This window comes from Salvelinus namaycush, chromosome 3 (genome assembly GCF_016432855.1).
Source record: "Salvelinus namaycush isolate Seneca chromosome 3, SaNama_1.0, whole genome shotgun sequence".
Taxonomy (NCBI): Eukaryota; Metazoa; Chordata; class Actinopteri; order Salmoniformes; family Salmonidae; genus Salvelinus; species Salvelinus namaycush.
In genome coordinates, this window is record NC_052309.1 from 67,364,080 (window position 1) to 67,379,127 (window position 15,048).

A 15,048-nucleotide genomic window follows, 5' to 3' on the forward strand; every position below is an offset into this window, starting at 1 on the left:
TGAGAACGTATAAGACACTCCCAGTTAACATTAAGATATACGTTAGACCTATAAATCATTTATAAAGGGTTTATAAGTCGTTTAGCAACTGTTAGGCTAATTATTAGTCTAGTTTGACAGTTTATAACTATGTAATAAACAGTCAGTACATTCGTTGAAATGTGTATCTCAACACTATCCTCAAAGCTATAAATAAAGGTCATGAGATGTAGCCCAATCATAATATGAATCATCTTCCCGACAACAAATAATGAAGATATGCGTCACTGTTAGACAAGTAAAGAGACAAGCTCTCAAACAAGTAAATGAACACAGAGGCACGAGGACCAACTCGCTGTGGTTGGGCGCGTGTATGGGCAAGGCGTGGCCAATTAACGAGTTTGAAGGGAGGGATCCGCGTGCTGCTGCTGAGTGCTGTTGTTGCGGGCGAGGTGGGTGTAAACAGGCATTGAGAGGATAGCTAGTGTAACCGTGGGAACCGAGGGCTGCACGGGGTGGACAGGGGAGGACAACCGGGGGAGGACACATAGTAGGTCGCGCCACAACCGGGGCATGTACCTGCTGGGTTTTCCTTGAGTTCCAGTCTCACCTTATATCGACATCGGATGGTGAATGAAACCGATCCGCGTCCAGAACAGACACACTGACAGACAAAGATGGAAAGTCAAGGCAGCCGCTGTAAGATCGTGGTGGTCGGAGATACGCAATGTGGTAAAACGGCGCTCCTACATGTTTTTGCGAAGGACTGCTATCCCGAGGTAAGTGTCCTGATATATATATAGGCTATGAAGTCTTGCGTTATGAGCACGACTGTCAACACTTGAAAACAGGCAACTGGATCATTTAAGAGTGGTATGTGTACTGTAGGTCATCGCCGTTTTGGAATGAAGCAAAGATAAATGTCAAGACGGACACCAAACCAAATAGAACGACCAGAGATACTTTATTCTAATCATTTAACCCCAAATGTCTTGATTTAAATTATGAGCCAGAGGTGTGTACGCACCTGCGTTAGGCATTTCCCTAGAGAGAGAGAAGGAAACTGAAAGACAGGGAAATAATGTACAGTTTTAAATATAAAATGGTCATTATTATTAGTGATTAAACAATATAGACTCATATAATGTATTTCGGATTGTATTCGATTTCCCATTTTCATTAATATTGTATCTGGGTGTTATTAGCAACTAGACCTATATTGTTTTAATATAGTCTATATATTTGTATGATACTTTACATGTACGTAGTTGAACGTCTAACCTATGTTACGCCTGTGCCATTAGTGCTTTACTAATCAAGATGCACCCCTTTTTTCAGAACTATGTCCCCACCGTTTTTGAAAACTACACGGCCAGTTTTGAAATCGAAAAACAGAGGATTGAGTTGAACATGTGGGACACGTCAGGTAAGACTATTTCTGCTCTCTGCATCTATCTCCTAAAGGCTGATGACAAGTCAATCCCGCTGGCTGCTCGGCTTGGCAGTGACGACAGTCCATGTCTGCAACCGTGGGAGGGCTGCTTCAATCATTTCGGGTTTTTCAAGCAGCCATCTCTCTGCCGAATTGCTTTGACCATGCCGACTGACTGACTGGCGTACTTTTGCTTGAGGCATCTGCTATTTATGATTGTTTTCTTTGCTGAAAATCTCCAGTGCCAGCCCTTTCTCTCAGCGCTGCACTCTGTTTGCATTCCTCTCTCTGCGGAGCGCTGCGTGTGGCTGGGCTGTTCCCATGCTCTGTCCAGGGGCCAGAAGACTGCTGGGGGGGGTCGGGGAGGGGCAGGGGCAGGGGCTGAAGGAGAATGGCCGAATGACTGACTGGCCCACAGAAATGATCTCAACCCATCCAAACTGTTTCAGTTGTGTTTGACTGTGGTTACAGTTGCACTAGCTCTCAATCCACTCCTATCAGTGCCAAATGGCTGCAAATAGTGTTTCTCTGGACGTTAACTGACTTATTATGCCTCTTTGTCGATAATGGGTCAGTCAGTGTTTGGTTCCAGGTATGGACCCTCTATCTGAGGGGTTTAGAATACAGATGCCCACCATGGTGGGAAAGCAATTTGGGTTTGCCCCTTTGAGACCACATCTCCAGACTTAAGAGTGGGTGATTGTGGTCCGTCTGTGTGGAATGCTATGCTCTAGTTTCAGCTCTCAGCCCAGGGCCTTCAGGCTGAAGCTGTAAGTGCAGCTTAGAGATCCACTCACTGGTCAAAACAGAAACATCTCTGGCTGCCTGACTGAGTGACTGAGAAGCCTGGGTATGTAATTGAACCCACAGGGGAATCCCCGTCTGTTGCCATAAACATTCCTAAACGTAAAAACATCCTCACGACGGATGATGATGATGGGGGCATTGCCGTTTTACACGGTCATATAGCTGAGAGTGTTTTCTTTTGAGGGGACTTTCTGTGTGTGGGAGGGACCTGGTGTTGACCCTGAGAGTAAATCTACTTGAGTCTGTCAGTGAGGGCTGAAGAAGTCTCTGTGGCTGGGAGGAAGGAATCAGTGGGTCAGAAGTATTCCTTATCTCCTCCATAGCTTTGGACCGGGGGGCTTCTGTAATGGTAGCAGAGTTGTGCTTCTGTCTGTCCATATCTAACCCTTTGATGATCACTGACGATGGGTGATTAGCCTTTTATCTTCAGTAAAGAGACAATAACCCCCCCCTCCCTGTACTCCGTCTACCAACATGATATCACCCACCCAGTCTACCAGCCTCAAGCAAGTTACACTCAAGAGTATGTGTGCTCACATGCCTGCCTATTTACTCCTTGGTTCGTACCAAACACAGATGCTCATGTTTTCACTTCAGATGTAAATTAGTTAACGGATGTTCTCCTATGGTAAAAAACTCAAACATTTCAATACTTTTAATTACACCCTTCTCGTAACCCCCTCTTCTACCCTCTCACTCTTCCTCCCCCCTCTCCCGTGTGCTGGCAGCAGCAGTGTATTGCCAGGGACCATGTGTATTTGCCACTCCATTTGTCTGGCTGCATGGCCACTATCTGGACCCACTATGTAATTACTGTGAAGAAGCATTTGCATATGTAGTAGACCCCCTGCTGGCCTTCATAAACTACAGCCAATATGGCGTCTATAACTTACTCATGTGTAGCGCAGGACCATGGTCTGTAGAAAGCCTCCTGTAATCTATAACCAGTGGTAGAAATAGTACCCAATTGTCATACTTCTGTAAAAATAAGCATACCTTCATAGAAAATGACTCAAGTAAAAGTGAAAGTCACTCAGTAAAATACTACTTGAGTAAAAGTCTAAAAGTATTTTGTTTTAAATATACTTAAGTTTCAAAAGTAAATGTAATTGCTAAAAGTACATTTTTTTCTTTAGGAATGTAGTGGAGTAAAAGTAAAAGTTGTCAAAAATATAAATAGTAAAGCAAAGTACAGATACCCCCAAAAAATACTTAAGTAATACTTTCAAGTATTTTTACTGAAGTACTTTACACCACTGTCTATAACCACCCAACAGCAGCTCTGTATAACAATGTACCAGGATCAGCTCAGTTGGTTTCACGCCATCTGCCATCCACCTAGTTAGTGGCGGGTAATAAGATGGAGAGGGCATTAGTAATAACACATCAGTTGAACAGAAGAGACTCCCCGTGGTCTCTGAATATCACTGATTCAATCATTATTGATTAGTCCTTGAGGTGTGTTCTGGTTCAGGAGCTGGAGTCTAGCCTCCTCATTTACACGTTTACAGCCTCTGTGGTCTGATAGGTCTCAGTGGGTTTGGTGGGACGTGTATTGCCATTAACAAGGCCACGGTGCCTATTGTTTTAGTGTGGCAGTAGACCATTGATTAGTTTAGCCTCGGGGATCTGTTGTTCTCCAGATCAGCAGGGTTTCTAGTATTCACAGGATGGAAGAAAACAGAGGTGAGGTTGATCTAATTAGGGTCATGACTGTGTCTAGGTACTATGTGTGTGTGTGTGTGTGTGTGTGTGTGTGTGTGTGTGTGTGTGTGTGTGTGTGTGTGTGTGTGTGTGTGTGTGTGTGTGTGTGTGTGTGTGTGTGTGTGTGTGTGTGTGTGTGTGTGTGTGAACCGGTGTCTTAGTGAATAGGATGGTTAATTTAAATAGGCATGAACAGAAACAGGGCCATTATGGCTGTCCAGAACCAGAGGGAAATTGGCAGCTGCTTTGTATTCCCCCTGCATTACGCCACGGACCATCTGGAGGGTTAAGTCAATTAGAAACTGATTGAGTGGAATGCAAATGATAATGTTTGTCTGTGTTTGTGTGTGTGTGTGTGTGTATGTATTGTGGGAGAGGGCATAGTCTGTGTATGCATGTCTGTTTATCTGTCTTTGGCATGTGTGTATTTGTGTATCTAAATAGCAGTAGCGAGGACTGATATATAAAAAGCCAGCGATGACTGACAAACCGTTGCTCCTTGAGTTTAAATGTCACCATTCCTAACCCCATTCCGAGCTGTGATTGGCCAAGCTAACTGACACTGGGTCACAATAGGTCTGTGCACCAATCAGTGACCAGTACTGGGTGCTCACGGTCACGGGTTATGATGCTCATCAGCCAGTCTGAGTATTCATCCAACCAATACTGTCATGCCCCCTGTACTGTTTCTCTTCCCAGTGTGGTGGTGCTGCACCATGGGAACTCATCCAAGTCAGGCCTGGAACATTCTCCCACTCACAGCACAGCAAGGACTGTCCCAGGGAATATCTAAGTAACTCATGACAGTCAGTCAGGCTTCTCCCACAGTCCCACACCACAGTCACATCTCTGTTTATGCTCTCTGATTGACTACGTATGATTCCTATCTTAACAGTGAAAGACTTGTCTGTTGCGGGTCAGAGAATATTCTTAGTCATACTGTAGCTTCACACATATTTTGAATGATTTCTAATTTCATTAGAGGCGTTCAACACCTCTCCAAAATATTATCCACTTGCCTACTTGACCCTCCACATGTATTATAATGATTATTTTATAACACTTTTACTCACAACAGGTGTTTCTGTAATTAGTGGGGTGATATTTTTGATTTGAGCGATAATGACAAATAGCTTCAAACACCTTACACCACTCACACAGCCACTACACACACACACGCAGGCACTCACTCACGCACGCACGCACGCACGCACGCACGCACGCACGCACGCACGCACGCACACACACACACACACACACACACACACACACACACACACACACACACACGCAGTGACTTTTCAACGTTTCTTGTGACTATGTTTTTAGCTTAAAGCCACATTCTCAGTGCAGTGCAGTGGACCATTAGGGCATCAAGAGCCCTGTATAAACAAGCTTAGTTCACAGGGCCTTCCCTGCCCTAACCCTTTCCACTTGATTCATCTTTAATAGCAACTGCATGAGCTACAAATCAAAACAGAGATGAAATAAAAGCAACAGCCCCGTCTACTGTGGCTGGCTGTAGCTGGAGGTCCTTCAGAAAGCAGAAACATGAAATGAGCAGCTCGGCCTGGATTGCCATGTTGATTTACAGTTCTAGACAGAGATGACTGGGGAAGATGACCTCAGTGAGGTGCTGCATCAGTCAGCCTTTAGTTTGCCCTTCCTCGTCGTGCCGTGATGCTCCTCATCCTCATACGTTTTCATCTTCTCCTACCTGCACTTGTGTTTTATGATTTGGGACACACTTATTGTACAAGGCTATGGTTCGTTTTTGCGTGACGTTTTAAATCTATCACAACCCTTAAATCGTAGTGGAAATGTCCCCCCCCCCCGAAGTGAAATCTTTATTGTCAGTATCCTGAAAAGAGATGAGTGTATATCCTGTTCGCTGCTGTTGACTAACTCACACAACTGCACTAGTCTACACTGAGCACTTCATGCTAGACTCCTGACCTGCCTGGGGGTAGAACTGCCGAAACTTCAACCTGTTTTCAGGAGGATTAGCACGTAGCAGGCACACCCGCCGGTTAGGTACAGCCCGTGAGTGTACTGTGCACCTGTCTGTCTGTCTGTGTGTGTGTTTGTCTGTGAAAATGAGTGGTATGAGTGGTATGACCCTTGTTGACTCCCAGAGGAATAATTTTTATGAGAAAGGTGTTTAGATCGCGCATGGAGTCACATTTCAGATGAACTACCCATCCCCCCTCTCGCCCCAGTTTATCTGTTTGAAAAGGCTCTATGATCATTTCCTCTCCCATTATTTTGCCATTGGAATGTCAAACGCTGCATTGTGTCGGTTTTTAGAACGATTGTTTCAGTGACGCACCATTATGGAGAATAGGTGTATTCCTAATGTAATAGGGAAGATGTTGCCCAATACCCAGACTATATTTAGGACATGAAAAGGTACGTCAGGACTACTTAACCCTAACATGTCATCAGAGCACTTCAAACAGAAGTAGTTATGAGAACCCATTGTAAAAGATTCACCCTATGCACCTGCGCTTAGTTCCGTTGTCTGAAGAACACTGCCTATATTGTTATACATATCTTATTCAACACATTGTAAAATGGTATGTTTCTTTATGTTTCAACAGTCATAAAACAACCCAAAACACCAAAGACCATCACTAATAGTGTATTATAACGCAAACAACCAAATGACCATGGACGGTGCTTCTGAACAGGAGCTGAGCGTAAACGCTAAACGTGCTACTGCCGGGTCTGTGCATACAGACAGACAGACAGACAGACAGACAGACAGACAGACAGACAGACAGACAGACAGACAGACAGACAGACAGACAGACAGACAGACAGAGTGCATGTGGAGTTATTTCTGGACAGGGGGTGGTGATCTGGCTCTCTGTTGAGCCTCTGGCGGGGGTCGGCTCTGTGGGGGGGTTTCATCCGGCCCCTCCCTGGCCTCCCTTGCGGCTCCCCGTCTCTGGCTCCCGTTTTGGAGCACCTCATACCCACTGGAGAAGAGCCTCCACAGTGTTGCGTCTCTCTTTTACATATAGACTAGAAGTAATAGCTGTATATGTGGTAGCTTTGCAAAAATTCTGGAAACCAAAATACAGATTTTTCCAATATCCCGGTTGGAGGATTGATAGATCTCCTGCTTATTCCATACTGATTCCAGGAATAATCCAACTGGGATTTCGGGAACACCTGTGAATTTTGGGAACGTTATTGGAATCTTGCACCCTAAAATGTGGTGACTGTGGATGTACAGCATGTGGACATGTACAGTAGATATCTTATTCATAGATACCGTAGCCACCTCACCGCACACTGTTCCACTGAGTGTCTGTGACAGTGTAGCCACCCAGAGGTCCAGGCTGCAGGGCTTTATGTCTACCCAGTCAGAGTGGCCCCTGGCTGGGTACACGTCTCTGACTCTCCCCTTCTCCCCCTAGAGCCTTGGGGTTCTCTTGGTCTGAGTCACTAACACTAACTGTTACACTACCGTCTGGATGTTGGAGGAGACCTGGGTGCCCGTATGCTTCAGCCAGAGAGACAACAGGACCCTGGACAATTGAAAGAGGGAAAAGAGGAAGAAAACATGAAGGAAAGAAGAGAAAGACAATAGTCTGACATGGCTAGTTAAACGACCAAATTAGTTTTTTTTTAATGAACCGTGTCCCTTCCTCCCTCTCTCTCTCTCTCTCTCTCTCTCTCTCTCTCTCTCTCTCTCTCTCTCTCTCTCTCTCTCTCTCTCTCTCTCTCTCTCTCTCTCTCTCTCTCTCTCTCTCTCTCTCTCTCTCTCTCTCTCTCTCTCTCTCTCTCTCTCTCTCTCTCTCTCTCTCTCTCTCTCTCTCTCTCTCTCTCTCTCTCTCTCTCTCTCTCTCTCTCATTAGTTTGCATAGCTCTGTTCTGACCTGGAGTCAGCGACAGTGTGTAGGAGAGGAAAGGAAAGGAGGAGAGGAGCTATGAGAGGGTAGGAGCTGTAAGAGGGCCAGTCAGCCTCACTGACAGGAACACACAGCCTATAATTAAACACACAGAATATCCAGTTTCAGTCTAACGCACTCGCTCAGACATACGCACGCACGCACTCACTCACAAACACACAGATGCGACTATGCAGGCAGGCACGCATGCAAACACACACACACGCCCGCATACATACTTTTTTGAATAATCTAAAAACACAAAGGAAACATGCATACGGTGCACCCAAGGTCATGCTCCTCTCTGGGCTTATTATGTGCCATGTCCTTTCGAGTGGTATACTACACAGCCCCATGGTGAGCCCACTGCCCACCTGCCCCTGTTCCTCTCCCTGTTCCTCTGCCCTCTCACTGTCTCCCAGCTCCTTATCTAGACACATAGTGGCTTTTGGGGGATTCCATTCAGACAGATCTCTAATGACATCCTCCCCTCTGATCCCTCTGCTATCTGATGATCTCTGTGATCTCTGTATGACCGTCTGACCTTTGTCACAGACAGACAAAGGCCATATGATACGTCTCTGTCTGTACCGCCTCTCTTAAATATGACTGTAGACTCACTGGGAGGTGCTAGACACTGAGGCTTAACATACAATCTGCTTAACATATTCACATCAGGACACACAGTGATGATTGGTGGACGTATGGCTCTTACATACTTAGGTCAATACTACTACTTATTTTGTTATGTTTTTTTGATTGCACCTTTATTTTGACAGGGACTCATGCTGAGACCAAGGTATCATTTACAGATGAGCCTTGCATTGATAAATCAATACACATCAAAAGCACATCAATATACACTATGCACATCAATATACACTATGCACATCAATATACACTATACACATCATTATACACTATACACATCAATATACACTATGCACATCATTATACACTATGCACATCAATATACACTATACACATCAATATACACTATGCACATCAATATACACTATGCACATCAATATACACTATGCACATCAATATACACTATACACATCAATATCCTATACACATCATTATACACTATACACATCAATATACACTATGCACATCAATATACACTATGCACATCAATATACACTATACACATCAATATCCTGTACACATCAATATACACTATACACATCAATATACACTATGCACATCAATATACACTATGCACATCAATATACACTATACACATCATTATACACTATACACATCAATATCCTGTACACATCAATATACACTATACACATCAATATACACTATACACATCAATATACACTATGCACATCAATATCCACTATGCACATCAATATATACTATGCACATCAATATACACTATACACATCATTATACACTATACACATCAATATCCTGTACACATCAATATACACTATACACATCAATATACACTATGCACATCAATATACACTATGCACATTAATATACACTATACACATCAATATACACTATACACATCAATATCCTGTACACATCAATATACACTATACACATCAATATACACTATGCACATCAATATACACTATGCACATCAATATACACTATACACATCATTATACACTATACACATCAATATCCTGTACACATCAATATACACTATACACATCAATATACACTATACACATCATTATACACTATACACATCAATATCCTATACACATCATTATACAGTATACACATACATATCCTGTACACATCAATATACACTATACACATCAATATACGCTATACACATCAATATCCTGTACACATCAATATACACTATGCACATCAATATACACTATACACATCATTATACACTATACACATCAATATCCTGTACACATCAATATACACTATACACATCAATATACACTATGCACATCAATATACACTATACACATCATTATACACTATACACATCAATATCCTGTACACATCAATATACACTATACACATCAATATACACTATACACATCAATATACACTATGCACATCAATATCCACTATGCACATCAATATATACTATGCACATCAATATACACTATACACATCATTATACACTATACACATCAATATCCTGTACACATCAATATACACTATACACATCAATATACACTATGCACATCAATATACACTATGCACATTAATATACACTATACACATCAATATACACTATACACATCAATATCCTGTACACATCAATATACACTATACACATCAATATACACTATGCACATCAATATACACTATGCACATCAATATACACTATACACATCATTATACACTATACACATCAATATCCTGTACACATCAATATACACTATACACATCAATATACACTATACACATCATTATACACTATACACATCAATATCCTATACACATCATTATACAGTATACACATACATATCCTGTACACATCAATATACACTATACACATCAATATACGCTATACACATCAATATCCTGTACACATCAATATACACTATGCACATCAATATACACTATACACATCATTATACACTATACACATCAATATCCTGTACACATCAATATACACTATACACATCAATATACACTATACACATCATTATACACTATACACATCAATATCCTATACACATCATTATACAGTATACACATACATATCCTGTACACATCAATATACACTATACACATCAATATACACTATGCACATCAATATACACTATACACATCAATATCCTGTACACATCAATATACACTATACACATCAATATACACTATGCACATCAATATACACTATGCACATCAATATACACTATACACATCATTATACACTATACACATCAATATCCTGTACACATCAATATACACTATACACATCAATATACACTATACACATCATTATACACTATACACATCAATATCCTATACACATCATTATACAGTATACACATACATATCCTGTACACATCAATATACACTATACACATCAATATCCTGTACACATCAATATACACTATGCACATCAATATACACTATACACATCATTATACACTATACACATCAATATCCTGTACACATCAATATACACTATACACATCAATATACACTATACATATCATTATACACTATACACATCAATATCCTATACACATCATTATACAGTATACACATACATATCCTGTACACATCAATATACACTATACACATCAATATACACTATGCACATCAATATACACTATACACATCAATATCCTGTACACATCAATATAATGTATACATCAATAATACACATCAATATACTGTACACATCAATATACACTATACACATCAATATACACTATACACATCAATATCCTGTACACATCAATATACACTATACACATCAATATCCTGTACACATCAATATAATGTATACATCAATAATACACATCAATATACTGTACACATCAATATACACTATACACATCATGATACACTATACACATCATTATACACTATACACATCAATATCCTGCACCCATCAATATACACTATACACATCAATATACACTATACACATCAATATCCTGTACCCATCAATATACACTATACACATCAATATACACTATACACATCAATATCCTGTACACATCAATATAATGTATACATCAATATACTGTACACATCAATATACACTATACACATCATTATACACTATACACATCAATATCCTGCACCCATCAATATACACTATACACATCAATATACACTATACACATCAATATCCTGTACCCATCAATATACACTATACACATCAATATACACTATACACATCAATATACACTATACACATCAATATACTGTACACATCAATATAATGTATACATCAATAATACACATCATTATACTGTACACATCAATAGTACACATTATTATACTGTATACATCAATAATACACATCATTATACTGTACACATCAATAGTACACATTATTATACTGTACACATCAATAATACACATCAATATACTGTACACGTCAATATCCTGTACATATCAATATACACTATACACATCAATATCCTGTACACATCAATATACACTGTACACATCAATATACACTATACACATCAATATACACTATACACATCAATATATTGTACACATCAATATCCTGTACACATCAATATAATGTATACATCAATAATACACATCAATATACTGTACACATCAATATACACTATACACATCAATATACACTATACACATCATTATACACTATACACATCAATATACACTATACACATCAATATCCTGTACACATCAATATACACTATACACATCAATATACACTATACACATCATTATACACTATACACATCAATATACACTATACACATCAATATCCTGTACACATCAATATACACTATACACATCAATATACTGTACACATCAATATGAGAGAGAGCCTAGCACTCTGGGCTTTGTGATGTGTTATGGTACAGGCTTGTGTTTAACCCTGAGGGAAAGATTTCCAGTCCCGTGGGAGACGTTCACTTACTCACGCATACACTGACTGTTTACAAACTGTACTTCACACACGCACTCTATCTCTTTCACAGATACTCACACACATTATTTAGACATTTGCCAGCCAAGAATAAACAGCCAAAGACACAGGCCTATACACAGGAAGTGTATTCTAAGCATGCCTCTATAACTCATTGGTCTTCAGTGACTCACAGTAATGTGATCCTCTGTATGATCCTATGACTCCAGTGCCACAGTGGATGGTTGTTGATCCCAAATGGAGTCAAATGGGCTGAAACTAGGATTAGTCTGTTGCTTCTACACCTGCATTGCTTGCTGTTTGGGGTTTTAGGCTGGGTTTCTGTACAGCACTTTGTGACATCGGCTGATGTAAGAAGGGCTTTATAAATACATTTGATTGATTGATTTGGAGTTTCTGAGTGTCATCCGATTTACTGACTTTCCTGAAACACTTGTTTGTTATCCTCCGCCAGCAGTGAAGGAGTGTTGATCTCCCAGTGTGGCAGGATGCAGCTCACACAGGGAACTCTGGGACACGCAGTTTCCGGGCCTGTCCCTCCGGGCGGCAAGCGTAGCGGCGGCATAACTTGTCGTGGCGACAGCTTTGATCACGGCACTTTGAACAGCACGGTGACTGGCCCTCACCCTCACCGCCACTTGGCTACCACCACCTGCACTGGATGAGACCCTCTCTCAGTGTAAGGGGATATGGCTGGGCCTGTCTCTTACCCCCGTGGCCCCCTAACCCACATCCTCTCCCACTTCCCTTCCACAGCTCCCATCAGTTATGGATGACTTTATTTAAAAACAGGATCAGATGCTCTCTCTCTCTCTCTCTCTCTCTCTCTCTCTCTCTCTCTCTCTCTCTCTCTCTCTCTCTCTCTCTCTCTCTCTCTCTCTCTCTCTCTCTCTCTCTCTCTCCCTCTCTCTCCCTCTCTCTCCCTCTCTCTCCCTCTCTATCACTCTCTTTCTCTGCTGTCTTTTGGGGGGAGTGGAAGTGTACTCAAAGGAGAGAGGGAAATTGTGCCCATCATCTCCACTCGAGCCCTCCCTAGGGACCCTACAGAGTGGGCCAAAGATAGATAGGGCTATGATAGGGATGCACTTGGATGGCTGGGAAGTGGAGAGGATGTCCGTTTCCTCTCACAAGCTGTCTTTTATGTGACCGTGATAGATGTCTGAACATTCCTATTTCAATTCCTATTTAATATCCAACAGACAGCCTTGGACGGAAATAACCCACTCTTAGTAGTATTCCAACACTCTGATGAATTTCCCTCAGCCCAGGAAAGAAAGAGATGGAAAAGAGATGACTATAAAAGGATGTGATGCATGGTGTTTTACAGGGGAAAGGGAATCTAAGGAGGTGGATTTTTGATTGTGTGTGAGAGAGAGAGAAGAGAGCGGGGCGCTGTCTGTGAAGCAACCGAACACTGGCCACCACCATGCCTGCAGTCTGCAGTATACCTCCCTCCTCCATCCCTCCGTGCTTTAGCCGTGTCTCAGCTGTGGACTGTTCTGAGGTGCTGTGAAGGACCAGGGAGGGGGCGGCCTGCCTTACAACCTGTCTCCACGGGCCCTTTGTCTAATCGGATCAACACATAATCTCTTCAGGGAGTGAAACCGGATATTCCCAGGTCTTCTCAATTATAAAATACCCTCTTTCCCTCTCCTCCCTTCCCTGTGGACCCTACTCTGCTTTCACCTGCCCAGAGCAACGACAGAGAAGTTATCTTAAGACGTGACGCGAAGCTGGGTGTTGGAAAGGGGACGTTAGAATCAGCGCGGTTGGCGTTAAGACGTCTAAGTGGTGGAGGTGGGGAAACACAAAGCCTTTTGTTCTCCCGGCTGTCTTTAAATGCCCCTTGTCTGCTTGAATGGTGTTATTTGGTGTAACTGCTTCGTAGTGACTCATCGTTCCTCATCATTCTTCGTGTGAGGGAGGCTATGCTTGAGCAAACCCAGACAAAGCGTGTTTATTTAATTTTTTTTTATTTTTTATTTAACCTTTATTTAACCAGGTAGGCCAGTTGAGAACAAGTTCTCATTTACAACTGCGACCGGGCCAAGATAAAGCAAAGCAGTGCGACAAAAACAACAACACAGAGTTACACATAAACAAACGTACGGTCAATAACACAAAAGAAAAGAAAAATAGAAAAATCTATGTACAGTGTGTGCAGATGTAGAAGAGTAGGGAGGTAGGCAATAAATAGGCCCTAGAGGTGAAAATAATTACAATTTAGCATTAATACTGGAGTGATACTGGGGTGCAAAAGAGAAAGAGGGTAAGTAATAATATGGGGATGAGGTAGTTGGTGGTGCTATTTACAGATTGGCTGTGTACAGGTACAGTGATCGGTAAGCTGCTCTGACAGCTGATGCTTAAAGTTAGAGAGGGAGATATAAGACTCCAGCTTCCGAGATTTTTGCAATTCGTTCCAGTCATTGGCAGCAGAGAACTGGAAGGAAAGGCGGCCAAAGGAAGTGTTGGCTTTAGGGATGACCAGTGCAATATACCTGCTGGAGCGCATGCTATGGGTGGGTGTTGCTAAGGTGACCAGTGAGCTGAGATAAGGCGGGGCTTTACCTAGCAAAGACTTATAGATGACCTGCAGCCAGTGGGTTTGGCGGCGGATATGTAGTGAGGGCCTGACA

The 15,048-nt window shown here is 41.7% G+C and overlaps 1 protein-coding gene across 1 annotated transcript in view; it reads left to right on the plus strand.

The window, feature by feature from the left end:
• Positions 1 to 460: 460 nt before the first annotated feature.
• The window catches only part of LOC120044525 (rho-related GTP-binding protein RhoN-like), a 28,231-nt gene continuing 13,643 nt past the window's right edge, over positions 461 to 15,048 (plus strand). Inside the window, exons 1-2 of the mRNA XM_038989181.1 lie at positions 461 to 758; positions 1,318 to 1,405. Of these exons, the coding sequence (XP_038845109.1) occupies positions 657 to 758; positions 1,318 to 1,405 (190 nt within the window). The 5' untranslated portion in view covers positions 461 to 656. The remainder of the gene's footprint in view (positions 759 to 1,317; positions 1,406 to 15,048) is intronic.